Raw genomic sequence first — 26,844 nt, forward strand, 5'->3', positions numbered from 1 at the left:
AGACAGACTCTGCTATGCACAGCTAAAGAGATTGTTCCTGGAGAGCCTTGTGGTGAATAAACGCTTGGCTCTCTATTCCACTACTGTATTGTCCATGTTCTTTTCTTTCTTTTGGGCCTCCTTATCTCGAGAGACAATGGATACGCGCCTGGAGGTGGTCAGTGGTTTGTGAAGCAGCGCCTGGAGTGGCTATAAAGGCCAATTCTGGAGTGACAGGCTCTTCCACAGGTGCTGCAGAGAAATTTGTTTGTTGGGGCTGTTGCACAGTTGGCTCTCCCCTTGCGCCTCTGTCCTTTTTCCTGCCAACTACTAAGTCTCTTCGACTCGCCACAATTTAGCCCTGTCTTTATGGCTGCCCGCCAGCTCTGGCGAATGCTGGCAACTGACTCCCACGACTTGTGATCAATGTCACACGATTTCATGTCACGTTTGCAGACGTCTTTATAACGGAGACATGGACGGCCGGTGGGTCTGATACCAGTGGCGAGCTCGCTGTACAATGTGTCTTTGGGGATCCTGCCATCTTCCATGCGGCTCACATGGCCAAGCCATCTCAAGCGCCACTGACTCAGTAGTGTGTATAAGCTGGGGGTGTTGGCCGCTTCAAGGACTTCTGTGTTGGAGATATAGTCCTGCCACCTGATGCCAAGTATTCTCCGAAGGCAGCGAAGATGGAATGAATTGAGACGTCGCTCTTGGCTGGCATACGTTGTCCAGGCCTCGCTGCCGTAGAGCAAGGTACTGAGGACACAGGCCTGATACACTCGGACTTTTGTGTTCCGTGTCAGTGCGCCATTTTCCCACACTCTCTTGGCCAGTCTGGACATAGCAGTGGAAGCCTTACCCATGCGCTTGTTGATTTCTGCATCTAGAGACAGGTTACTGGTGATAGTTGATAGGTGATAATTGTCCATGTGAAGAAGGCAAAGTCACAAGAGTCTGAGCTCAGTCTATTCTTGGTCAATGTTCCCCCAAGCGCATCCCAATGTGCATTCCCAATTCATCCATAAATGCAATGTTCCTTTCCACATCGTGACGAGCTCCGCAGCATGATCCAGTTCCCTTTGTTGCTTGAATGCTGACCTTAAGTCTCAAGGATTGTTTTCTCGACGGCATGTTTTACATGAAAAGAAATAAAGCAAATCAGAGTCAGAGCTTGCCTCCCTCCATCCACTGAAATTACTGTTGTGCACACCTTTTTAAGTTCTGCAGTGAAGGCACCAATTGATAACGTCGCCAATGAAGCACTTATTACCCACCTCAGATGCAGGAATTAGCACATCAATGTGTCCTCTCCTGCACTGCCTCCTTTGCTTGAATGCCGTCCTTAAGTCTCAAGGATTGTTTTCTCAAGGGCACGTTTTACATGAAAAGAAATAAGGAAAGAACAGGAGTGTCAGAGCTTTCCCCCTCCAATGAATTTACTGTTGAGCATGCTTTATGTTCTGCAGTAAAGGCATGTACTGATAACACCGCCAATGAATCACTTAGTACCCACCTCAGCTGTAGGAGTCAGGATGATGTAACTGCCCCTATCTCGTGATGATTCAATGCTGCTCTCAGGGAAAACATGAATGATGTGAGGGTGCTGGAAAAAGAAGCACATTTCTTTTGGACTATGAACATAAAGCAGGCCATTTAGCCCAGCTGTTCCCTGCTAGTGGTTATGCTACTCCTGCGCCTTCCCATACGCTCCCATTTAATCCTGCCTACTACTATCAGCATCACCTTCTATTTCTTTCATTCTTACCTACCTTTGCCTTAAAGCAACACTGAGGATGGAGAATGGTGTGGCTGCACTCCCACGTCACCAGTTGTGTACGCAGCAAGAGCATTCACATTTGTGCTACCACTGGACACGGCATGAGATGGCTGTGTGTCCATGTGCACTGCTCGGATGGGTGCAGGAACAGGTGGCTGTGTCTATGTGAACTGCTCGGATGGGTGCAGGAACAGGTGGCTGTGTGTCCATGTGCACTGTTTGGATGGGTGCAGGAACAGGTGGCTGTGTGTCCATGTGCACTGCTCGGATGGGTGCAGGAACGGGTGGCTGCGTGTCCATGTGCACTGCTCGGATGGGTGCAGGAACAGGTGGCTGTGTGTCCATGTGCACTGCTTGGATGGGTGTAGGAACGGGTGGCTGTGTGTCCATGTGCACTGCTCGGATGGGTGCAGGAACAGGTGACTGTGTAACTGAACAGCAAGGAGAGGGTACCGCAGGTGGGGGAAGTGGAGCTTTGAACAGGCAGGCATATGTTCAGGAAGTTCAGGAAGGCTATTAAGGGACCACACGGGATACATGAGATGAGATAAGAAATACAGAATGCACTCCATTGAAACGTTACAAAAACGAAAGTGACTGTTTAGATGGAAGGTTGTTCGCTGGACTGCAGCACATGTACTGCCTGCACACAGCAACTTACAACAGTGACTGGAGCACATGCAGTGCCCCAGACAATGGAAATGTTTTCAGAGCAAATTACAACAGGAACTGCAGCACATGCAGTGCCCCAGACAATAGAAATGTTTTCAGAACAACTTACCTTGGAACAATCTCCTCTGTCTAATAAAAATGAAGCAAATCTCCAAAACGACTAAATAATTGAGAGAAAATGCCCGACAAAACCTCTCCTCCTTCCACTTTCAAAAACTCGCGTCGAAGCTTTGATGCATGCGTGAATATCCGGTGGCGTTGCATGAAGCACATGCGCAGAGGCCAACCTGGCGTGTTGCCCGAGGAAGACGCCGTAATGCGATGACGTCACCAGAGCATGCGCAAACTGGTCCTGGCAAGCTGGAACGCAGCGCATGCGCAGAGAGCAGGAGACCGTCTGCGCATGTGTGCACCGCGGCGCAGCCTGATGACGTGGGCGCTGGCCAGCGTTGTCAGGAATCACTTTGTTTAAAAAAAACCTGTGTATTTAATTGTTGTAACCTGGTGCAGTCCAGCTTTAAATAGGTTTATCACAAAAAAGCCTTTTTAATCAGTGTCCATTATATCATCTGTGAGTCACCTGATTTTAATTAACTGAAATGACATTAAAAAATTATTATGGAATGATTTTCTCGTTATTTTGGTGTAGTCGGCTTCTTTGTAAATTAGAAGAAAAATGCTAAAAAGCTTTTAAATAGCGCCTATTCGTGTTCTTGCGCCAAAAGAACCAGCTTAATTTTAAGAGCATCCTTGAAGGCCTGCAAACAAGCCCAATTAGCAGAAACTTTCAATGGGATTAATTCAGGGTAAGGCCAGTTTTGTGGGCGGGGCTGGATTTTGCAACTAGCGTAAAAGACGGCAGAAACTCTTTGTGCTGAATGTAATTTGTGCTGATTCGGCTGATATTGGGAAAATTACGCTGGAAAAAGTAAGTGCGAGAGAGAGGAAACTCCAAAGTGGTATGTTACCTAATATACCTTTGGCAAAATGCAGAATCCGTGTATGAACCATAGCATCTTTTTCGGTGTGAAACAAAAGAGGCAATAGCTTTTAAAATACTAATTGGTGAATTGTGTTTCAATTGTACAATGCTTTTAAAATTAAGTAAATTTAGGACCTTCACAAAGCCTGGTAAGCAATGCATAGACTAATCATCCCATCGAGTGATTTTGGAAGATTGATCCAAAACTAATCCCACTACTGCCAGGTCTCCCAATACCCTTATACCTTTTCTTGTCTTCAAATAGTTACCTGAAAAGAAGCAATGGTCTGTGGTTCAAACACTCCATTTATTTATTTTAATTTTATTTAGAGATACCAGCACTGAAACAGGCCCTTCAGCCCACCGAGTCTGTGCCGACCAACAACCACCCATTTATACTAACCCTACAGTAATCCCATATTCCCTACCACCTACCGACACTAAGGTAAATCGGCCATTGTAAATTGCCCCATCACCTGCAAGTCTTTGGCAGGAAACCGGAGCACCTGGCTAAATCCACGCAGTCACAGGGAGAACTTGCAAACTCCGCACAGGCAGTACCCAGAACCGAACCTGGGTCTCTGGAGCTGTGAGGCTGCGGTGCTAACCACTGCACCACTGTGCCATCTTAAGTCTTCTTGGTCCCCCGGTAGAAGTGGTGTCCAACAATGGCCCACAATACACCGGACAACCGTTCCAGGATATGTGTGAACAATGGTCCAGTAATCATTTCACATCACCCACATATCCTTGTTCAAATGGGATGGCTGAACGTATGGTCAGGACAGTCAAATCACTCATCAAAAAGTGTTCGGAAACCGGGCTAGATATCGAAGTTGTGTTACTGCAACTTCACACATTGTCATTAGACTCTGGATTGCCTTCATCTGCTGAGATTATGTTTGGTTGACCAGTGAGAACCACACTACTAAGTTATCATCTCACCAAGTTGTCCTTGATCACAGACCGGTTACGTCAGAAACAAGATATGAAAGGCACAGACTCGTGCATGATACAAAGAATTTCACACTTCAACAACCCTTTCTGTACAGAAATTTTTGCTACCCTTTCTCCTTTCTGTGAATTTTAAATTAACGATTACTCGATACTAGTTCCTGATCCAGAAGAAATTGTCTTGGTCTATTATCAAAACTCTCCAATCTTAAAATAAATTAAATTTCTTCTTTGGGTTTCTTTCCTTTAATGGAAAAAGGTCTCGTGTGTGGTATCATCCTGTTTAATCTGCATTGCATGCTCTTGCTGAGTTTAATGTGCATTCTATAATGGGATGCCCAAAACTGCACATTGTACTCTAACAGCATTCCTTTTATCTATACAATTGATGACTTTTAGTATTTTTTTACATTTGTCAAATGCAATTTGCCTTTGTCAGATCCATTCTGGCTGTCCTCTCTTCACCCATGCATTTCTGAATGCATACATATTTGATCTTGAATTATTTATTTTTTTATTTAGAGATACAGCACTGAAACAGGCCCTTCGGCCCACCGAGTCTGTGCCAACCAACAACCACCCATTTATACTAACCCTACAGTAATCCCATATTCCCTATCACCTCCCTACAGTAGGGGCAATTTACAACGGCCAATTTACCTATCACCTGCAAGTCTTTGGATGTAGGAGGAAACCGGAGCACCCGGCGAAAACCCATGCAGACATAGGGAGAAATTGCAAACTCCGCACAGGCAGTACCCAGAATCGAACCCGGGTCCCTGGAGCTGTGAGGCTGCGGTGCTAACCACTGCGCCACTGTGCCGCCCATGAATTAGGGACTCTCAACATTTTCCCACAACTGATGATAGACAAACTGGTCTATGGTTATTTATCCTCCTTTCCCTTTTGAATATATTAGCTGCTCTCCAGTCCCATAGCATAATGGGCTGGATTTTGTTCTCTCCCAGGCATCGTGATCTGTGGAGAGGGGTGCTGCAGATGGCTCTGGATGAGGCCCGCCATGGACCTCTAACTCTCTATCTATATGGATTCTCCAATTAATACAAATCCCATTTGTATAACGTTCTTTAAATTTGCAGAAGGCCACCTTCCCTCCTGAACCAGCGACTGTGATGTCCTTCACCCAGGCATCGGTTAGACAACATACCGCTTGGGACTTCCAATTATGACTGCAAAACTTCCCCTAATTGTAAAATTCTCCACCACCAGCACTCTCTTATTCTTTTAATCTGACTCCCTTTCACTCCATTAGGTAATGATCGACAATGTCACATGATTGCTCAAGATCATTCTCGTATTGTCGCTGTTCACCTCAGACTTGTACAACACTCAATAACTGTTGGAAAGTTCTAATAACTCAGGAACTTCTTAGACTGGTGAATTCTGTCTTCCTCTACTGCCTGTGCAATTCTGTCTTCCTCTACTTTCTTTCTACCTACTTTCTGAACTGTCTAGCATTGCCTGTTGAGTGACCACATTGTGGAGAGTACAATCCAGAAAACCTTTATCCTCCCTGACCCTGTGGAGTCTGGCCAATTATTGCTCAAATGCAGAGATCGTTTGCATCAGAGACTCAATTTTTTGGCACTTAGTGCAAATCTCCTGTCTCTGGATATAATGATGAACTATGATGGTTTAAAATGTTGCACTCCACATGCGCTGCCTTCCCTTTGTTTAATGTAAATAGTGTTACCCCGAACTGCCACTAGCACTAAACACTCAAGAAACAAAGTCACTTCATGCAAGTGTTGTAGAAAATATATCTCCTCTAATTATACCTCAAAGCTGAATTCCCCCGAGGGTAAAATAAATTCTCCTGTGACTTCTCACGGCTCCACTTCTATCAATGTAGACTCCTGTGGCAGGAAGATAGTCTTAAGAGGTAGCCATCTTCCTGGCCAACATTATGTAGTTCTTCAGTCAATTGCCAACTTTAAGATGAGTTACATTTTCAAATGTTTTTTCTCTCCCTTGCATGACTTGGATTACCATGTTAACAAGTAGTGTTCCATTTGAGAATTGTCAAAATTCTTCAAGAATGGTGAATTTAATTGGTGGGGCCAACCAGCTACCACATCAAAAACCTTCTGGTTTGAGTTCAGTGAGAACACAACTTAAGCTACCCTAAATTATTACATGTTTAAAAAATAATTCTTACTGTTTTTTCCCCCCAGAATCAGATGGATTAATACTAAAAAATCTTTCAGCTGATACTTCTGGCTTCTTCATATGCACCTCGAGAAATAAAATCAAAGCAGTGACCTGTAACATAACCTTAGCAGTCACGCCTCGTAAGTACCATAGCTAAAATAAGCTAATTTAATTTAACTTAATTTTGATGGGCAATTGCCATGAACTTTCAGTAATGTAAAATCAAGTCTATCACTTCTATTTTTATTAAGACTTTTATTTCTTATACCTATAAAAAAAATTAAACAAAACTTTTGGGCTGGACAATTACTGTGGCATACTAAATCAATATATTTAAGTAGATTTTGCCTCAAATTGTGCTGAGTTTACATCACTTCAGTAGAAGTATACATGTCTTAACTGTCAGCATTCAAATTAGTTATATTGCATTCCCGTCACCAGCATTCTAGTAGGACAGAAAATGGCTTCAAGTATTAGAGCCACCATTATTGTTGTGGATACAGATGAATGGGACTGCAGAAAAGCGCTCACAGCAGCTTATGCTCTGATTCCTAATTCTGGATACCGTGTAATGGCAACGGATGTAATAAATCTTTTGACTGGATTTGTAGAAGCTTTGCTAGAGTTTCCTTCTTAAACTGCTCACCATCAGTTCAGAGCATGGATAAGAACGTGAAGGATTTAGATGGGCAATGGAGTTAAGTAGTTAACATGATGGGAGCTGGAGTGTGATCAGCATCCACGTCTTTAATACTCTTCTATTCCTTTATTGATCAGCAGTATGGAGGAAAGCACCATTCACCAAGAATTAACATGTACACTGTATCTTTTTAGGGAGGGATCTGAGGGAAGGGTAGGCTCTGACAGTGATACTAGAATCCCATGTGAACCAGCAGTGTTCCAAAATTGCTGCAGCTTTGAAAATGCAATGCTGAGAAAGGCAATCAGTTAACAAGAAATAATGTAAAATGTAAGGTTGGATATCACTCTGGCGATTCACCTATGGAGGAACTAGGAGAAATATTGTAAAGTTTTCCTAACTGGTTGGATGTGCGGTCTTAGTAAGATACGCTGCTGTAGACCATAGTCCTTTTCTCATGGTATTGTTGCTTGTGTTTTTTATTATAATCACTTAGAGTCTTTGCATGTGTACTTATACAAAAAAAAATCAGTATCATATTTAATGTAAAATATTACATGTAATACTCTTTTCCTAATTTTTAGCCTCAATGAACATTGGCTTTTATGCTGGAATTATTGGGGGTGCAATAGCTGCTATAATAATCCTTGGCATCATTGTTTACTGCTGCTGTTGTCGTGATAATGGAAAGGCACCTGAAAATTATGAAATGGAGTAAGTAGAAATTACAGTTGATGATAATACTCCTTGTTCTTGAAATAGTGACATGGAATCTTTAACATTTGCCTGGATAGGCAGATAGAATGTCAGTTTAACGTCTCATTAAGAGGTTGGGGCAGGTGCATTGGGCATCCAGTTGAAAATACTTATTTACGCATTAGGCAAATGGTGACAGCACTTCAAAAATAAACGAACTGAAGTTGAATGATGCTAGTGTGAGGCACAAGATGGCTGGGTTGTTTGAGTGACTGCAGTATAGTTAAGTCATGCCAAACCCTTCTGCTCAGTATGGTCATATCAGTTTTGATTCGTTTTCAGGACCCCATATAATTCTGAACCTTACTAATTTTAGCCAGAGCCATGCTCTGCTGCAAGTGTTCCCAGCCATGTATTTCCCATCACTTGCTGTACTCCAAACAATAGCAAATACTCTGGATGCAGGAAATCTGAAATAAAAAAGGCCATCAGTCTGAAACATTGACTCTGTTTTTCTCTCTCCAGAGATGCTACCTGACCTGCTGAGTGTTTTTCAAATTTTTTTTTTATCCCTGTCCTCAATGTTAGCAGTCTGCCTCTTTGCTTTCTCCCTTTTCCTGCCTGCTTTCACTGGCTTTCTACGAAGACTGCATTTGCTGACAATGCAACAACTAGGTGGCGCAGTACTTGCACGTGTGCAAATGCAGCCTCATGCACTGAAACGTCACTGTCGGACATTTTAGGCAGCTGCCAGGATTAAAGATGGCACTGTTCAATTTATCTCAAAAAACAAATTAAATTCAATCACTGCGATCCCACCCCAAACAATATCCTGCTTCTCTTCCCTGGCGTTGCCTTCCGCGCCTGTCTGCTTGCTGCTCACTCCCAGTCTCACCGCTGCTTCCCTCAGCCACTCACTCCCCACTTCAACCCCCCCCCCCACCTGTCATCCACTTGCTCCCCCTGGCCACTTCATCCCCATGAGCCGCTCGCTCTGCTCACCGCTTCAAACCATTCCCCCCGCCCCTGTCATTGGCCACTCGCTCCCAGCTTTGCTACTTCAACCCCATCAGCCGCTCGCTCCCGCCTCTTCTCCCCACCTCCCGCTCCCCCCCACTTCCTACAGGGGAAGCTGGGGAGAGAGAGAGAGAGAGAGAGAGTGGCAAGACCGGGATAGGCATGGAAGGGAACGGGGACTGTGAGCAAAAGACTGGTGTGGTGGGGGAAGTTGGGTTCCTACCAGGTAGTGGAGCTGGATGGCGTTGCAGTACAGCTGCGCGATGACGTTTTTGTGCGCATGCACGAATTAGTCCTGGCAAGAGCATAGGCTGCGCATGCACAGCACCTTACTGACAGCAAAAGACTGTTCTGCGCAGGTGGCAGTGCTCTGATATCAGCCCGCTGGATGCGTTGTCAGGAGTCACTTTGTTCTATGAAAGGAGACTGAGATACTAAGGAACATGAAATAAAAACGTGTGAATTTCTTTCAGACTTTTCAATAGTTAGAGTCCCATGTAGAGTTTCCAAACTTCCGGGATTGTCCTGGAATCTCCAGGGATCCTGAGCACTGCTGGAAGCAACCTGGGTAACAAAATCATAGGGACTGTCTTGGAGGCCCCCACCTGCCAAGAACGAGGCACATTAATGTCGCCACATGGACATTAAATTTCAAATTGTTGTTGGGAAGAGGAGAAGGCCTGTTACAAGGAATTGCCAGGCCCCTGGCCGGAAAGACATTTTTGCATATTAGCAGACAGTGTTGGAACAAAGGAGCTATCCCCTGCTCCCATACAATACACAGAACAGATCACATGACCACCCTGCTGGCCAACTAGGGGAGTTTTAAGTTGTCGAGACAGTGTTTGAACTGGCAGAAAGCTGTTTGCTCCTGGATCGCCACAGCCTCTCCTGTCTGCTCCCATCTCTTTCTCACGGAACTCCAAAACCCCACTGGAGACACATGAACCCCAAGAAAGAAAAGTCTCCTACAATGAACAAGGTTTAAGAAGAATACTGGGCCCCAACGAAAAGCAAGAACTGCCTACAAAAGGACTCTACGGTGAGCTTGAAGAACCTTAACAACAACTTCAGATATTGCCTCAAACCTTTCCACTTTAATCTTTCTTCTGCTCTTTCACGTCTCTATTTGCATGTGCGTATCGTGCATGCATGCTAGCGTGGAGCGCGGCGTGTATCCGTAGGCATTAACCGAATTAGAGTTTTAATTTAATAAATTTCAATCTTTCTTCTTTAAACCTGTTTGTGCTCATTTCTTTGCCTTATAATTGGAAAGCATTGGAAAGGATTCATCAAGGGGGAGCTCAAAACACGGTGTGTTTAAAAAAAAAAAAACCCTGTTACAGGAAGACCAGGTGAAGGCTGAAAGGGAACCCTAGACCTCTTTCTCACCTGGTCGTAACAGAAGATTAAAAGATATTGTGTATTTTTCCTATTTTCTTTGAACACTTAGTTTCTTCTGAAAAATATTTGTGATGGTAATAAAAGCTGTTTGGGTGGAATGGTTGGAGGTGGACGATCATAAGAGAAAATCTCTAGGAATACATCTCACTAGGGTTGGCAATCCAGGAACATGAGTAGCTGAAATTTATTGGAGGACTCAGCTGGTTGTAAAATGTTTCTGAACTACTGAATCTGATTCATTTTTTTGCTTTGATTTATCGTCAAGTATTTCCTGATGTGATTGTGAGCTATGCTCAAATGTGGGGACTTAGAATATAATGGGCAGAAAATGTACATTTGCACCAGAATGTGGGGATTTTGCTACAAAACATGAGGTGTGCCCACACCTGTAGAACTGAACTATCAGCTTGCTGTGGAGGCTACGGTTATCTATTGTGGAGCTCATTCCTACCAGTATGTTCTGTACCAGGGACTGGGGTCAGCTGTGAGGGGCTAGTGGTCCAGCTTGACAGAGTAATGCTGATAGAGTGACAGGCTATTCTCACCAGCTGCACTAGCTTTGGAATCTGTATGCCCGCGACTGCTGTTCAAGTTGTTGGAGGTAAGTATGTGTGCTCTTCCCTTGTTCACCTCTTTCGGTAGTGACAGCTCTTATTTAAATGCTGGTAGAAGTGCCCTTTGCTGCACTGTGTGGGTGGGGGTGTTCTCCTGGCTTTAGCTTTCCTCCTGAGGTTTTCAAAAAAAAATGTAACTTCAGCTTGACTTTGCTATATCTTCATTTTCTCTTTTTTCTCTGCTTCAGTTTGGCTTTGGGTTAGGGTATTTTTAAACATTTTTTTTCTTGTTTCCTCTTCCTCCTTTGGAAATAACAAAGTGTGGAAAATTGGAGAGACAAGGTTCAGAATTTCAAGTCTGCGGACACTCTGGAGCCTTTAGGTAGTGGATAACTGGCCCCCTGTCTAGCACTGGCAGAAGACTTAAAAGGTTAGAGAAGCAGTGTGCTTGTCATTGGAAAATGCCATAAATGGCCACTGATCCATTAGAAAAATGAAATTGTGACCCCTTTAAAAAGTGCAGGTGTACACGTGGTGTTGCCACCTGAAGTCCTAATCTTCACATCAAAGGTGGAAAATATTAAGTTTGCCAATACAAATAGGAGAAAACTTGGTGAGCAAAAACTTTTCATGTTCCACATATTCCTTATGTTAAAAGGATGAATACTGTTGCTGTATTTTGTAGGGATCCACAGCACCGAAGGGCGTACACTGAGGAGGATGAGAACGAGGAATTAACAGAGCGAGATCCTAAAAAGCGTGAATATCGTGACGGCTACTATGATGAAGTTCCTCATGAGAATGACGGCGAGAACACTCCCCGTTCTACTGTAAGAGTTCCATTGGCACCTCCCAATAAACCTAAGAATGTGCCAGAGGACCATGATGCATAAAAAGAGCTGTGCTCTAATAGTAGCTTTAGTCTAATTGGTGAAATAATTTGGGTTTTAATATTGTAAACTGAAATAGTGAGCTATTGGGGTAGTTTCATTTAATAATGAGTATACGTATAAGTATATAGAAGATTCAATTTTTGAAAAATGTACCTTTTCTATAGGTTTACTGTCAGTTTCCAAGTATCTCATTGGATTTCAGATTCTAAGTATCATTTCAAGTCTAGCAGAAGGATTTTGCCTCTTTTTATTGTCTTTTTTTTTACAGGAAAGTAATTCTGTTCCTTTTAAAATAAAGTTATGTTCAAATGTGGGCTATTGAATAGTTTGTCAAATTTAGAATATCTTATAAGAAGGAACAACCAGATCAAAGATAGTCAATACCCTTTAATCTGGACATTGCTTTTTTTAAAACCTTGTTTTGATTACCTTGATTGCAATTGGAATGTGTTTGCTTCTCTTTTTACACACTATGGGCTGACCACTTGAGGCCCTTAAGTGGCTGATTAATGGCCACTTAAGGGCCTCTTCCTGTCACCACTGGTATTTTACCAGCAACTGATGGGAGCCCAGTAACACCAGGTGGCCTCCGTGTGGGCCGGGGGGGGGGGTGGGGAGTGGCCTTCCAGCTTTGACAATCTGTGGCTCATGGAGGCAAAGGCTACACTTACGCCAACACCCACCTCTCGCTGGGACCAGTCAGGCAGGCCCCAGCGAGACTGCCCCCACTTAGCTGCAGTCTGAGGATCCATGGCTGCAGCTGATCCCGGCCCACTGCAGTACCAGCAGTGGTCACTCTGATCGGTGGCAGCTCTTGGAGACGGAATCCCTGAGCTTAAAGGGACAGGGACCCTTCGCCAGACAGTAAATTACCTGAGCTGTGTTAAATGCAGCCGGGGGTCCCTCAAAATGACCAAGGTGGAGTTGCCCTCGCCTTTCTGGGTTTTTGGCCTGTCGTTGGTACCCTCGCCGCCTTTATAAAACCCAGCCCTATATGGAGAACTCGCAAGGCTCATCAAATGCTTCAGCGTTTATTTGTTAATTGAAAGCGGAGCAAAGAGGAGAGAGGTGTTTAAAATCATGAAGGGTTTAGGTAGAGTAAATAAAGAGAAACTGTTTCCAGTGACTGAAGGGTTGATAACCAGAGGGCACAGATTTAAGGCGATTGGCAAATGCAGAGGCGGCATGAATAAACACCGTAGCAAGTTATGATCTGAATTGTGCTGTCTGAAAGGTTGGTAGCAGCAGATTCAAAAATAATTTTCAAAAGGGAATTGGATTAAAAAAATTGCGAGGATCTGGGGAAAAAGCCAGGAATTGGGACTAACAGTATTACTCTACGAAAGAAATGGCACAGACTTGATGGGCCTTTTGGCCTCCCTCTGTGCTATGTGCTCTTCAAACATTAAATTAGAATGGTAACTCCATTTTAATTTAATTGGCAAGGATTACCTGTTTAACTTGGTTATAAACATCATTCATGAGTCATAAGGTTTTAATGATTGGTTACCAGTCATACTTTTTCGCCTTCACTAATTATGGTATTATTGACTTGGGTCATTTCTTCATTGCTATTATAATAATCGTCTTGAATACCATACAGCTAGAGTGTAACAATAAAACAGTTTGTCAGAAATTCCAGGCCCAATACCTAAAATTGTTTCATAATCTTCTCTTTCCTATATCCTAGCCAATCACTTCTGTAATTCTTTTGGGTGGAGGGGGGGGAGGAATGCTGACATCGTGATGTTTAGGGCCCCTTTTGTGCTATCCTGTTCCAATGGCTACACACTGCTCAGCTAGTAAAACATATGGCCTGTAGCTTAAAGGGGAAGTAGGTTTAGAGTGGTCAGTGTGTTCTTGAAAAAGGATCTGAATGAATCAGTGAGATGGATAAACTAAATGGCCTGTTCCCATTCCTACATTCTCGCATTACAAGAAGATTAATATGACAGTGTATTGAATAGAATAAAATATAATTACCCCAACAACTGAAATAATAGTTCAGTTTTAGCTATCTTTGTGCTTTTTTCAAACGGATGTATTTTTGACAGTTGTAAATACTACATTTATGATGCCATGTCACTACTCCTGATACCACAGCAAACTATCTTTCATATGGTTAACTGCTTCTGGGCATGTTGAGAAAAATCAATCTTGGATTTTAGCCTAGCATTAAGTATTTAATGGGGACTCAATTTTTAATGCCATTGGTAAGGATTAGTTGTTTAACTTGCTTATACACATCATTCATGAGTTTCAAGGTTATATTAATAGATAGCAATGAGAAATTAGGGAATAATTGAATGGCAAGGCTCTCGTCTCATAAACCATGAGGGCGAAGCTTGACCGTTTTGTCGAAGTTGGAACTTGTAGTTCTCACAACTAAGGCCCTGTTTCTATCGATTAATTTATATTCTTTATAGTATACTTAGCTTTTTTTTTTAAACAAGCTGAAATTGGTGTGATCTATTTACCAGCACAAGGAAGTAGCTTCATCAATGAAATATAATTTGAAAAAAATATATACATATAATGGTTGGCAGAATGAAGAACCTTTTGATATTGAAACATTGTGCATTTATTGTGGCTTTTAAGTTTTCTACCATTCTGAAACAACTAGCTATAAATAATTTGTATAATTGCCATTTTTTTTAGCAGTTGTAAAATATTTGTCTATTAAAAGGGTCTTGGATAAAATTCCTTCACGCATTACTGATTTCACAACCAGTTGTGATCTAATAAAAGGGGCCGCTATGAAATTCAAGTGGAAATTTTGAAAATTGCTTTCTTCATGTTAATTGCTGTGGAAATTTGAACTTGAGTTTGACATTTTTTGTGTTTAACTCCCGAATGCTGTACAAATGTGGCATCTTAATCATTGAATAAGAAAATGAATGTGGTGATTTGAGGAAACCTGTTAACATTATCCAAAATGTAGTTTGAGCTAAATGTGGACAACTGAGAATTGCCATTTTAATTCTAATATTTGCAACTAGAATCATTTGGGGGTACAGTAATATTTGAATAATTCTGTTATCACTGAAATTTGAACTTTTGTAAAAGATATGCTGTGCACTGTACCAATCCAGTAAAAGAAATCAAGTATGAATTCTCTCATGAACATCAATACTAAATTTGAAAAATATCCCTTGCTTTCAAAAATGGCAATTCAGACTCATCATTTGTGCCAATAAAACAGTTAATGTTCAAAAATAATTTCACATTTTCAGTGTTCTGCAGTACTGTAAAATTTAGTACATGTGGCTTCACCTTTTGCCTTAATTTTACTGAATGCATTGTATAAAGGTCTTTTAATAAATGTATTGTCATTTTTAATGGATTAGGTTTTAAGTTTCAATTTTTGATAGAATCTGAAAATACCAGCAGTTTGCCATCAAGGCCAATAGTGTATATCTGTTTGCCTCCTAACCTAAACCTAATCAGAATTGAGCTGAAGGTTCATTCAATTATGCCCCTGAAATTCTAATAGGCTCACATATTGTTGTAATCACATCCATCCGAGGCAAGTGGTAAATATTTCAGCAAACTCGTGATTTGTAAAATTGTAAAATTTGTAGATGGTGGAGACAGCTTCCTCGCTTTTGTCTCTTAGCATTGTCCAAAGGGCCAAATGAGGCACTTGTCACTGCCTCCTTACAACTGCAACAGTCCAGTCCTTCTCTTGCTGACCTTACCACCCAGTGTGCCCACGGAGGGCTAACCTAGCTAAGCTGTTTCATGTTTGTCTCTCACCCATCCCACTGCTCACTCTTTGGATGCTGCCTGTGGAACAACAATCACTGCACCTCACCTCATTTCCCTCCAGATTGTCACTTATGAACAAGGCCCTTGCCATGCATGACCTTATTGTGGGTGACTGCACTGACATCATAGCCTTGATGGAAACATGGCTCACCCGTGATGACAACTTGCTCTTCACTGAAGTCTTCCTGCCTGTGGATACATTCCTCTACTTGCCCTGCCCAAACTAGCAGTGTGGTCCCAATACCAGACCTCACCTTGGTCATTTCCCCCTACTCCTCCTGTCACCTTCTATTTGAATACCTCATCTTGTTCCATCTTTTCTGCTGCCTACCTAAGCTGCACCTGAACTTTTCACGGCGATATCCTCATTCCTCCCTCAGCTTCTGTACTGAGCCACTCTTCATCCTTGGTCATATCAATCTCAGTCTGAACTCACCTTGCTTTTTCTTGAGTTCACTGTCTTCCTTTAGCCTCACTCCCTCTCCATACAAACTCTCCCATCCAGAGTCAAGTCCATCCCCCTTGACCTTGCCGAGAGCTTGAGTCCACTAGCTGCAACTAGCAATTATTGCAGATGACTAACTGACCCCAGGATTTAATAAAACTTAAGAACCTTTGTCCCTGGGGGGCAAAGGCAGAATCCATTTGGTTAGAATTGAGAAGCAAAGAGGGGATGATCACACTACTGGAAGTATTCTATAGGCCTCCAAATTGTGAGAGATAGAGGAGCAAATATGCAGGGAAATCAGATGTGCAACAACTGTAGAGTGGTGATATTGGGGGACTTTAATTACCTAAATATCAATTGGGATAATGTCACAGTAAAGGGAAAGGAGGGGAAGGAATTTCTGAAATGTGTTCAGGACAACTTCCTTGACCAGTATGTTCTCATCCACCCAGGAAGGAAGCATTACTGGATCTGGTGCTGGGGCATGAGGCAGGCCAAATGGACCAAGTGTCTGTGGGGGAACTCTTGGGTAACTGTGATCATCGTCTCATAAGGTTATATTAGCAATGGAGAAGAGCAAGGAACAATCTAAAGCACAACTTCTAAATTGGAAGAGAGCTAACTTCAATGGGATGAGAGGGGATATAGCTGGGGTAAAATGGAACCAAAGATTAAGAAAAACTAACACAGCAATGAGTCATCTTTAAGGAGCAGATGTTTCTCATTTATTTACCTCACAACATTTAATAAGTATTTAGATGAGTGTACATCTTGGCTACAGGCCAAGTGCTGGAAAATGGGATGAGAAAAGATAGGTACTTGGCCAGCACAGACACGATGGGCCGAAGGGCCTGTTTCAGTGCTGCGTAACTCTGACTCTATGTTTCAGCTACAGACTAGGTACATTCTAACAAGGGTGAAAAGTAAGGGAACCAAAGCCAGGGCTCCTTGGATGACGAGAGATATAGAGAAAATGATGAAATAAAAGATGGTATATGATGCCTGTCAGGTGAATTCTTTAAGTGAGAGCCAGACCAAATACAATAAGTTGAGAGGGGAAATTAGGAAAATGAGACTAGCAAAGATAGAATATGAGAATAGAATGGCAGTCAACATAAAAGGGAAACCAAAAATCATCATCTAGTTTGTAAATATTAAGTAGGTAGTAAGAGGCGGGGGTGAGGCCTATTAGGGACAAAAAGAATGATATACACGTAGAGGCATAGGGCAGGGCTAAAATACTTAGAGTACTTTGCATTGGTGTTTAACAAAAGAGGATGCTAACAAAATATGTGTCACACAAATGTTATTTGCCCCTTATCAATCCGAGCTTGAATGTTGTCCAGATCTTGCTGTATGTATGCATGGACTGCTTCAGTATCTGAGGGGTTGCAAATGGAACTCAACACTGCAAACATCCCCACTTCTTACCTTATGTTCAAGGGCATTGAAGTAACTGAAGATGGTTACGCCAAGTCTTTGTGATCAGGAGCTCCAGCAGTGATTTCCTGGGCCTGAGATGATTGGTCAACTGAAGAGGGGTGGAAGGGCTTCCCTCTTTTCCCTCTCCTTGTTAGACCACAGGTTTAATTCTTAAATTGGATGTACTGGCCATGCAGTAGGTGTTTGATTACTTACTTGATATGATCAGAAAAAGAACCAATTGGACAGGTTTTCTTGAGTTAACAAAGAGGTTAACTTTATTGTACCTAAACAACTACTAAAATAATAAATAAAGCGCCAACTTTCATTCTCATCCAAACACTAGAGGTTTACACACAAATAACTAGGTTACAGAGTGCAGAAAGGTAGATTGGTCGAGTTAGAGTCCATCAAAAGGGTATACAGGCTGAAGAATTAGGTTAGCCCCTCCACAACTACCTTGGCAGAGATAGCTATTAGAGGGGCAGCCTCTGGAAATCGGGTAGCCACATTCCATAATGGTGAGAAGATACTGGTAGCCCCTTTTGTTTTTGGCAGGGGTCCCACACAATCGACCAGCACTTTGCTGAATCTTCCCCAAAGCCGGTATGTGAATTAAGAGTGCAGGTTTTATTGCAGGTTGAGGCTTTCCCAGAAGGTGGCACGTGTGGTAAGCCTGACAGAAATCCACCATATCCTTGTGGAGTTATGGCCAGTGAAAATGCCGCCTTATGCGGGCTTGGGTTTTTCTGATACTGACATGTCCAGCCATTGAAATCTCATAGGCTATTCTCTGTATTTCCCTATGGTACCTCAGTGGCACCACTACCTGTTGAACCAGTGTACAATCTTCATCTGTAAGTCTGTGAGGAGGTCTCCACTTCCTCATCAGCACCTCTTCCTTTAAATAGTAGCACTCTGGAACTCCCTCTGTTTCAGCTTCAGTTTGGGCAATCTGCATTGACTTTTTTAACCCTGGGTTAGCTTGCTAAGCTTTGACCAAGGAAGACCTGGTTAACCCATACTCTGGGTCTTCTAACTTTCCAAAGACAGTTTCAGATTACCAGGCAGTAGGGTCTTCTGTCTGCAGTACCAGTTCAGCCTCCTCTAACGGAGCTTGCTTGGCCATGCACTGGGCCACCAGTCAGAAAAAATGCCAGGGATCTTTTCCTGTAACTGTTCTGTCTCCCTGCCGTCTTTTGGGCTCTCTAAAACCAGCAGGGAAGCTACCACCTTCACCCCTGCCAGATCATCACCCAAAGGCAGGTTGACACCGTCCACAGGTAAAACGAGGGACATTCCCCACAGTTAACAGTCCTGAAACAACGTTGCATTCGAGGTGCACCCAGTATAAAGGTATGGGCATATACTTTCTTCCGCTACCGTATACTAGTATTAGTATTCAACACACTCTCTGGGGGAAAAGTTATGCCTTTTCCTAGAAGGGATTGGGTGGCCCTTGTATCATTAAGTATGACTATGGGCTTACTTGCCTCATTCAGGGGGTATGGGGGTCACATCCTCTGAACACAAAATCCTGGTAACTCTCAGGGATTTTAAGTTTTCCTGCACTATCAGCAGTAGGTTTACTGTTTTCCTGCTGTGCTTTCCATCAGGGCCCCTTTTCCTGTACTTGTCTGGTGTAACCTGACGAAACCTATGGGTTTTCCCTGTAACTTTCAGCAGTCAGCTCGAAGGTGACCTGCCTTGTTACAACGGAAACATACACGCTGCCGGGCATCACTATTGTTCTCAGAACCTTCCTTTTTAGCCTGAGGTGGATCACGTGTTTCCAGTTCCCCCTTCTCGCTCACTGTTCATCGTCCTATCACCCTCCCACCTTCTACCCTTTGCAGGTTTTTGGAGGTGACTAGGGGAGGGCTTCCCTTGGGATAAGGGCATATGAATACGTGTATAATCATCAGCCAGGATGCTGTATGCCTGGCTCTTGGAACCTTTTGTTCCTCCACATGATTTCTTATGGAAAAGGGAAGCGAATGCTTGAACTCCTTGAGCAGGATCACCTCTGAGGTTTTCATAGCTGGACTCTATCCATCAGTCCAAAGTGAGTTGCTTAACCCTTTCGAACTCAATGCAAGTTTGTTCTGGCTGCTTTCAGAGAATTCTGAATTTTTGGCAGTATGCCTTCAGTACTAGCTCACATGTGCCCAGGATAGCATTTTAGTCATCTCATAATCTGATAAACAATTAGGCAAGAGTAAATAAACCTCATGGGCTTTTCCCATTAGTTTGCTTTGTAGTAAGCGTCCAGCTGTCTACTGGCCACTTCAACTGTTTTGCAAGCTTTTCAAGAGATGTAAATTCTGCCACACGCCCATTGAACTTTGGTAGCAACTGGGAAAACTTTTAAGAGCTCAGCATCCGGTCCTGAGCTAGGGGTAACTACCGCACTAGCAGTGCTTTCGCTGGTTGTATTGGGTCATCCCCTAGTTAGTTCAAGCTGCCTTACTCCCTTTCGATTAGATTAGATTAGAGATACAGCACTGAAACAGGCCCTTCGGCCCACCGAGTCTGTGCCGAACATCAACCACCCATTTATACTAATCCTACACTAATCCCATATTCCTACCAAACATCCCCACCTGTCCTTATATTTCCCTACCACCTACCTATACTAGTGACAATTTATAATGGCCAATTTACCTATCAACCTGCAAGTCTTTTGGCTTGTGGGAGGAAACCGGAGCACCCGGAGAAAACCCACGCAGACACAGGGAGAACTTGCAAACTCCACACAGGCAGTACCCGGAATCGAACCCGGGTCACTGGAGCTGTGAGGCTGCGGTGCTAACCACTGCGCCACTGTGCCGCCCGTAACCTCCTCCTCATCCTTTTGGAAAGCTCTTTCTTCCTCCCTCTCCTGGAATTCTAATTCCAGTCTCCTCTGTTCTAGTTGTACATTAGCTAATGTCTCAGATTCTATACCTGTCTGTGGTTCTTCAGTGTCAAATTTAACATTTTTAGGATTTCAGGCTTCCTAGCTTTTGGACAGATAGTAATCCCCAAATGCACAGCCCAATTAACTCTTCAACAGATAGGGCTTTTAACCATGTCCCAGTTACTTCACTCTATTCCAGGAAGGTACTAACCTCAACTATGGACATTTTAGTACTCTAATACTAAAAACCACAGGAAAACCTGTATTGAAGTTTTTAAATTATTGCCAGGGATCAATTTAGTTTCCCGCTTCCAATTTGTCTTTGGGTTTGATTCCAGACGTGAGCCCCCAAATTTGTTACGCGCAAGTGAGGAAGGGGTAAAAGGCTTCCCTCTTTTCCTTCACCTTGTTAGACCACAACAGATTTAATTCTTTACAGGGGTGGTGGTGGCGTAGTGGTACTGTCACTAGACTGGTGACCCAGGGTTCAAATTCCACCACAGTAGAAGATGGAGCTTGATTTCAATTAATAATCTAGAATTAAAAGCTAGCCTAATAATAACCATGAAACCATCGCCGATTGTTGTAAAAACCCATCTGGTTCACTAATGTCCTTCAGGGAAGGAAATGTCCTTACCTGGCCTGGGCTACATGTGACTTCAGACCCACAGCAATGTGGCTAACTCTTAAATGTCCTCTGAACTGGCCTACCAAGCTACCCAGTTGTAACAAACTGCTAAAAAGCCTACAAGGAATGAAACCAGGTGGACCACCCACCATTGACCTAGGCACCGGAAATGACAAACACAGCCCTATCAACCCTGCAAAGTCCTCCTTACAAACATCTGGGGTCTTGTGCCAAAGTTGGGAGAGCTGTCCCACAAACAAGTCAAGCAGCAGCCGGACATAGTCATACTCACAGAATCATACCTTGAGATAATGTCCCAGACATGACCATCACCATCCCTGGGTATGTTCTGTCCCATGGGCAGGACAGACCCACCAGAGGTGGCAGCATAGTGGTATCCAGAGGGGAGGGAGTTGCCATGGGAGTCCTCAACATCGACTCAGACACTCCTTCCGATTACCACCTACTGCACCCACCCCCTCCCCCCAATTGATGAATCAGTCCTACTCCATGGTGAACAGCACTTGGAGTAAGCACTGAGAGTGGCAAGGGCACAGAATATACTCTGGGTGTACATTGAATGTCCATCACCAAGACCGGTTCAGTAGCACCATTGCTGGCCGAGTCCTAAATGACATAGCTGCTTCAACTGTGTCGGTGGCAGGTAGTGAGGGAACCAAGAGGCAAAAACATACTTGACCTTGTCGTCACCACTCTGCCCATCACAGATGCATCTGTCCATGACAGTATTGGTAGGAGTGACCACCGCACAGTCCTTGAGGATACCCACCACCGCACTAAATGGGATAAATTTTGAACAGATCTAGCAAAACAGAACTGGACATCCATGAGGCACGGTGGGCCATCAGCAGCAGCAGAATTGTACTCAACCACAATCTGTAACCTCATGACATGGCATATCCTCCACTCTACCATTACCATCAAGCTGGGGGATCAACCCTGGTTCAGAGAAAAGTGGTGCCAACCTGGTGAGGCAACAACACAGGACTACTTGCGTGCCAAACAGCACGAGCAGCATACGACAGGCAGAGCTAAGCGATCCCACAACTAACGGATAAGATCTGCAATCCTGCCATATCCAGTCATGAATGTCGGTGGACAATTAAACAACTAACTGGAGGAGGTGGCTCAACAAATATCCCCATGCTCAATATGGGGGAGCGATCAGTGGAAAAGACAAGACTGAAACATTTGCAACAATCGTCAACCAGAAGTGCCGAGTGGATAATCCATCTTTGCCTCCACCTGAATTCCCAGCATCACAGATGCCAGTCTTCAGCCAATTCAACTCACTCCACGTGATATTAAGAAACAACTGAAGGTGCTGGATACTGCCAAGTCTATGGGTTCTGACAACATTCCAGCAACAGTACTGAAGACTTGTGATCCAGAACTTGCCACACCCCGAGCCAAGCTGTTCCAGTGCAGCTACAACACTGGCTTCTACCTGGCAATGTGGAAAATTGCCCAGGTATGACCTGTGCACAAAAGGCAGGACAAATCCAACCTGACCAATTACCACCCCAGTCTACTCTCAATCATCAGCAAAGTGATGGAAGGTGTCGTTGACAATGCTGTCAAGAGGCACTTGCTTAGCAATAATCTGCAGAGTAACATTCAGTTTGGATTCTGCCAGGGCCACTCAGCTCTTGACCTAATTACAGCCTTGGTTGAAACATGAACAAATGAGCTAAACTCAAGAGCTGAGGTGAGAGTGACTGCCCTTGACATCAAGAAAGCATTTGACTGAATACAGCAACAAGGAGTCGTAGCAAAACTGGAGTCAATGGGAATTGGGGGAAAACTCTCCACTGGTTGGAATCATACCTAGCACAAAGGAAGATGGCTGTGGTTGTTAGAGACCAATCATCTCAGCCCCGGGACATCACTGCATGAGTTCCTCAGGGTAGTGTCCTAGGCCCAACCATCTTCAGCTGCTTCATCAATGACCTCCCTTCAATCATAAGGTCAGAAATAGCGATATTCAGCACCATTCGCGACTTCAGATACTGAAGCAGTTCATATATCCAGGCATGGCTGATAAGCGACAAGTAACATTTGCACCACACAAGTGCCACGCAATAACTATCACAAACAAGAGAGAATCTCACCATCTCCCCATGACATTCAACGGCCTTACCATCACTGAATCTCCCACTATCAACATCCGAGGGGTCACCATTGACCAGAAAGTGGAGTAGCCATATAAATATTGTGGCTACAAGAGCATGTCAGAGACTAGGAATCCTGCAGCGAGTAACTCCTCCTGACTCCCCACCATCTACAAGGCACAAGACAGGAGCGTGATGCAATACTCTCCAAACTCCTGGATGGGTGCAGCTCCAACAACACTCAAGAAGCTTGATACCATTCAGGACAAAGCAATCTGCTTGATTGGCACCTCATGCACTAACATTCACTCCCTCCACCACTGATGCACAGTGGCAGCAATGTGTACCACCTACAAGATGCACTGCAGAAACTCACCAAGGCTCCTTAGACAGCACCTTCCAAACCAGTGACCTCTACCACCTAGGAGGACACGGGCACACCACAACCTGCAAGTTCCCCTCCAAGCCACACACTATCCTAACTTGGAACTATATCACCGTTCCGTCACTGGGTCAAAATCCTGGAACTCCCTTCCTAACAGTACTGTGGGTGTACCTACCCCACATGGACTGCAGTAGTTCAAGAAGACAGCTCACCACCACCTTCTCAAGGGCAATTAGGGATGGCAATAAATGCTGTCCTGGCCAGCAAAGCCTACATCCCATGAAATAATTTTTAAAAAATTAATTCTTAAAGTGGATGTACTGGTCAATTCAGTAGGTGTTTGATTACTTACTTGCCACGATCATAACCAGAACGAATCGGACAGGTTTTCTTGACTTCACAAAGAGGCTTACTTTATTGTACCTAAACCAAACTAATAAAACAATAAACAACGCACCAACTTTCACTCTCTCGCACACACTAGAGGTTTACACATACACAACTAGATTACAGAGTGGGGAAAGGTAGATTTGTAGAGTTAAAAATCCATAAGAAAAAGGAATACAGTCTGGAGTTTGGTGATTCGGCTGGCTTCTAACTGAATTCAGTGGTCCTGATGCTTTTATTTTGAAGAGGTAGATGACTGGCTTGGTGAGTCTCTTGGAGATAGCAATGCAGATGATTTCCTCCAACGGGATTTCTGATTATAGCTGGAGTATGCAAAGGTGGTCAGTCAACAAGCAGGATTTGCAAGCTTTCAAGCTGAAATTGGGGGGGGGGGGGGGGGGGGAGGGAAGAGGAAGAGAGAGCGCGAGAGAGGGGGAGGGACCCCCACTTGGGGTCTACCCATGTCAGAGTCCAGTTGCTTCTCCTTTGCTGCATAGAAAACACCAGCTTAAAACCACAGATGGGGAGGGGCTTGTCACATGACAGTCACTCTGATTCAAGCATAGCAGTATTTCTCTGCTTGCTGAGATAACAGATTGTTCCTTTAAACTTCCTGGGTCTTTGTTCCTGTTGGGGACTTATAGACACTTCAGCTCTCTCCTCACAAGCAGTGCATTGTAGGACACAGTGTTGCAAATCAGGTGATCATCTAAAGCTGAAAAGATGACTTTGCTGGCAGCTTGTCTTTTAAAATATAAATTCAGATTTCCAGTCAGTGGATTAAAGAAAATGATCATTCAACAAAACACATTGGCCTAACACCTCCAACAAGCATATCGATCGCCCTTTTTTCCAGCTATGGCTCCAAACAGAAATGCCGAGAACAGATGCCCCTCTACGTTGCTTTCATTGATCTCACCAAAGCCTTTGACCTCGTCAGCAGAAGTGGTCTCTTCAGACTACTAGCAAAGATCGGATGTCCACCAAAGCTACTAAGTATCATCACCTCATTCCATGACAATATGAAAGGCACAATTCAACATAGCGGCACCTCATCAGATCCCTTTCCTATCCTGAGCGGCATGAAACAGGGCTGTGTTCTCGCACCTACACTGTTTGGGATCATCTTCTCTCTGCTGCTCTCACATACGTTCAAGTCTTCAGAAGAAGGAATTTTCCTCCACGCAAGATCAGGTGGCAGGTTGTTCAACCTTGCCCGTCTAAAAGCAAAGACCAAAGTACGGAAAGTCCTCATCAGGGAACTCCTCTTTGCTGATGATGCTGCATTAACATCCCACACTGAAGTGTCTGCAGAGACTCATCGACAGGATTGCGGCTGCCTGCAACAGATTTAGCCTAACCATCGGCCTCAAGAAAGCAAACATCATGGGACAGGACGTCAGAAATGCTCCATCCATCAAGATCGGCAACCATGCTCTGGAAGTGGTTCGAGTTCACCTACCTAGGCTCAACTATCACCAGTAACCTGTCTCTCGATGCAGAAATCAACAAGTGCATGGGAAAGGCATCCGCTGCTATGTCCAGACTGGCCAAGAGGGTGTGGGAAAATGGCGCACTGACACGGAACACAAAAGTCCAAGTGTATCAAGCCTGTGTCCTCAGTACCTTGCTCTACGGCAGCGAGGCCTGGACAACGTATGTCAGCCAAGAGCGACGTCTCAATTCATTCCATCTTTGCTGCCTCCGGAGAATCCTTGGCATCAAGCGGCAGGACCGTATCTCCAAGGCAGAAGTCCTCGAGGCGGCCAACATCCCAAGCATATACACCCTACTAAGCCAGCGGCGCCTGAGATGGCTTGGCCATGTCAGCCGCATGGAAGATGGCAGGATCCCCAAGGACACATTGTACAGCGAGCTCGTCACTGGTATCAGACCCACCGGCCGTCCATGTCTCCACTTTAAAGATGTCTGCAAACGCGACATGATGTCCTGTGACATTGATCACAAGTCATGGGAGTCAGTTGCCAGCGATCGCCAGAGCTGGCGGACAGCCATAAAGGCGGGGCTAAAGTGTGGCGAGTCAGAGACTTAGCAGTTGGCGGGAAAAAAAGACAGAAGCGCAAGGTGAGAGCCAACTGTGTAACAGCCCGGACAACCAATTTTATCTGCAGCGCCTGTGGAAGAGTCTGTCACTCTAGAATTGGACTTTATAGCCACTCCAGGCGCTGCTTCACAAACCACTGACCACCTTGAGGCGCTTACCCATTGTCTCTCGAGACAAGGAGGCCAAAGAAAGAAAGAAGGATTCCAACCAGTGGAGACTTTCTCCCAATTCCCATTTACTTCAGTTTTACTTGTTGCCTTGATGTGACGTGCAGTTACTCCCACCTCACGTCTGGAATTCAATTGTTTTGTCCATGTTTGGACCAAGACTGAAATGAGGTCAGGAGCAGAGAGTTGCTAGTGGCAGAAAAACTGAGCATCCATGAGCAAGTTACAACTACATAAAAGAGCCACTTGACAGCACAGCTGACATCTCTCTCCATTACTTTGCTGATGAGCGAGTATGCTAATGGGGAAGTAATTGGAGGTAGATAATAGGGAAGGGTAAATTTCAACTCATTCACTAACTGGTAGAACAGCCATGAAAATTCCAGAAAACAAAACCATGGGTTACTACCGAAATATAGCAAATGATGGGAGAGCTGTCAAATATACAGCCCCCACCACCACCCGCCCCCCCCCTTTTTTGTTTAAGGTGTATTGAGGAGCACAAGATGTCAGGAAATTTACCACCACTGATAAGATCTTGGACTGGTCGTAGGAGAGAGGTGATCCGAGAATTTGTAAGAACTATAGTGTTGTGCAGCACTGTGATTGAAGTAAATAGCTTTTACCTGAAATATATTTGCTCACAACTATCCAGAATTCTTTCATTTTCCCTTTCCTATTTAGGAGATTAATTAGACTTTTTGATCTATAAGTATAAACCAACCACAACTACCTAGAATTAGCTTTGCCTTTGGAAAGCTTCAGAATTCACTTCTGGTTTTTTTATTGTGGGGAAA

General features: G+C 44.0%; 1 protein-coding gene across 1 annotated transcript in view; it reads left to right on the plus strand.

Annotated features, from left to right (window-relative positions):
* Window positions 1–15,089, plus strand: part of LOC137374565 (cell surface A33 antigen-like) — a 52,859-nt gene extending 37,770 nt beyond the window's left edge. Inside the window, exons 5-7 of the mRNA XM_068040856.1 lie at window positions 6,566–6,682; window positions 7,767–7,896; window positions 11,539–15,089. Of these exons, the coding sequence (XP_067896957.1) occupies window positions 6,566–6,682; window positions 7,767–7,896; window positions 11,539–11,746 (455 nt within the window). The 3' untranslated portion in view covers window positions 11,747–15,089. The remainder of the gene's footprint in view (window positions 1–6,565; window positions 6,683–7,766; window positions 7,897–11,538) is intronic.
* The last annotated feature ends 11,755 nt before the right edge of the window (window positions 15,090–26,844 follow it).

The sequence above is a fragment of the Heterodontus francisci genome, chromosome 10 (genome assembly GCF_036365525.1).
Source record: "Heterodontus francisci isolate sHetFra1 chromosome 10, sHetFra1.hap1, whole genome shotgun sequence".
In the NCBI taxonomy this organism is placed as follows: domain Eukaryota; kingdom Metazoa; phylum Chordata; class Chondrichthyes; order Heterodontiformes; family Heterodontidae; genus Heterodontus; species Heterodontus francisci.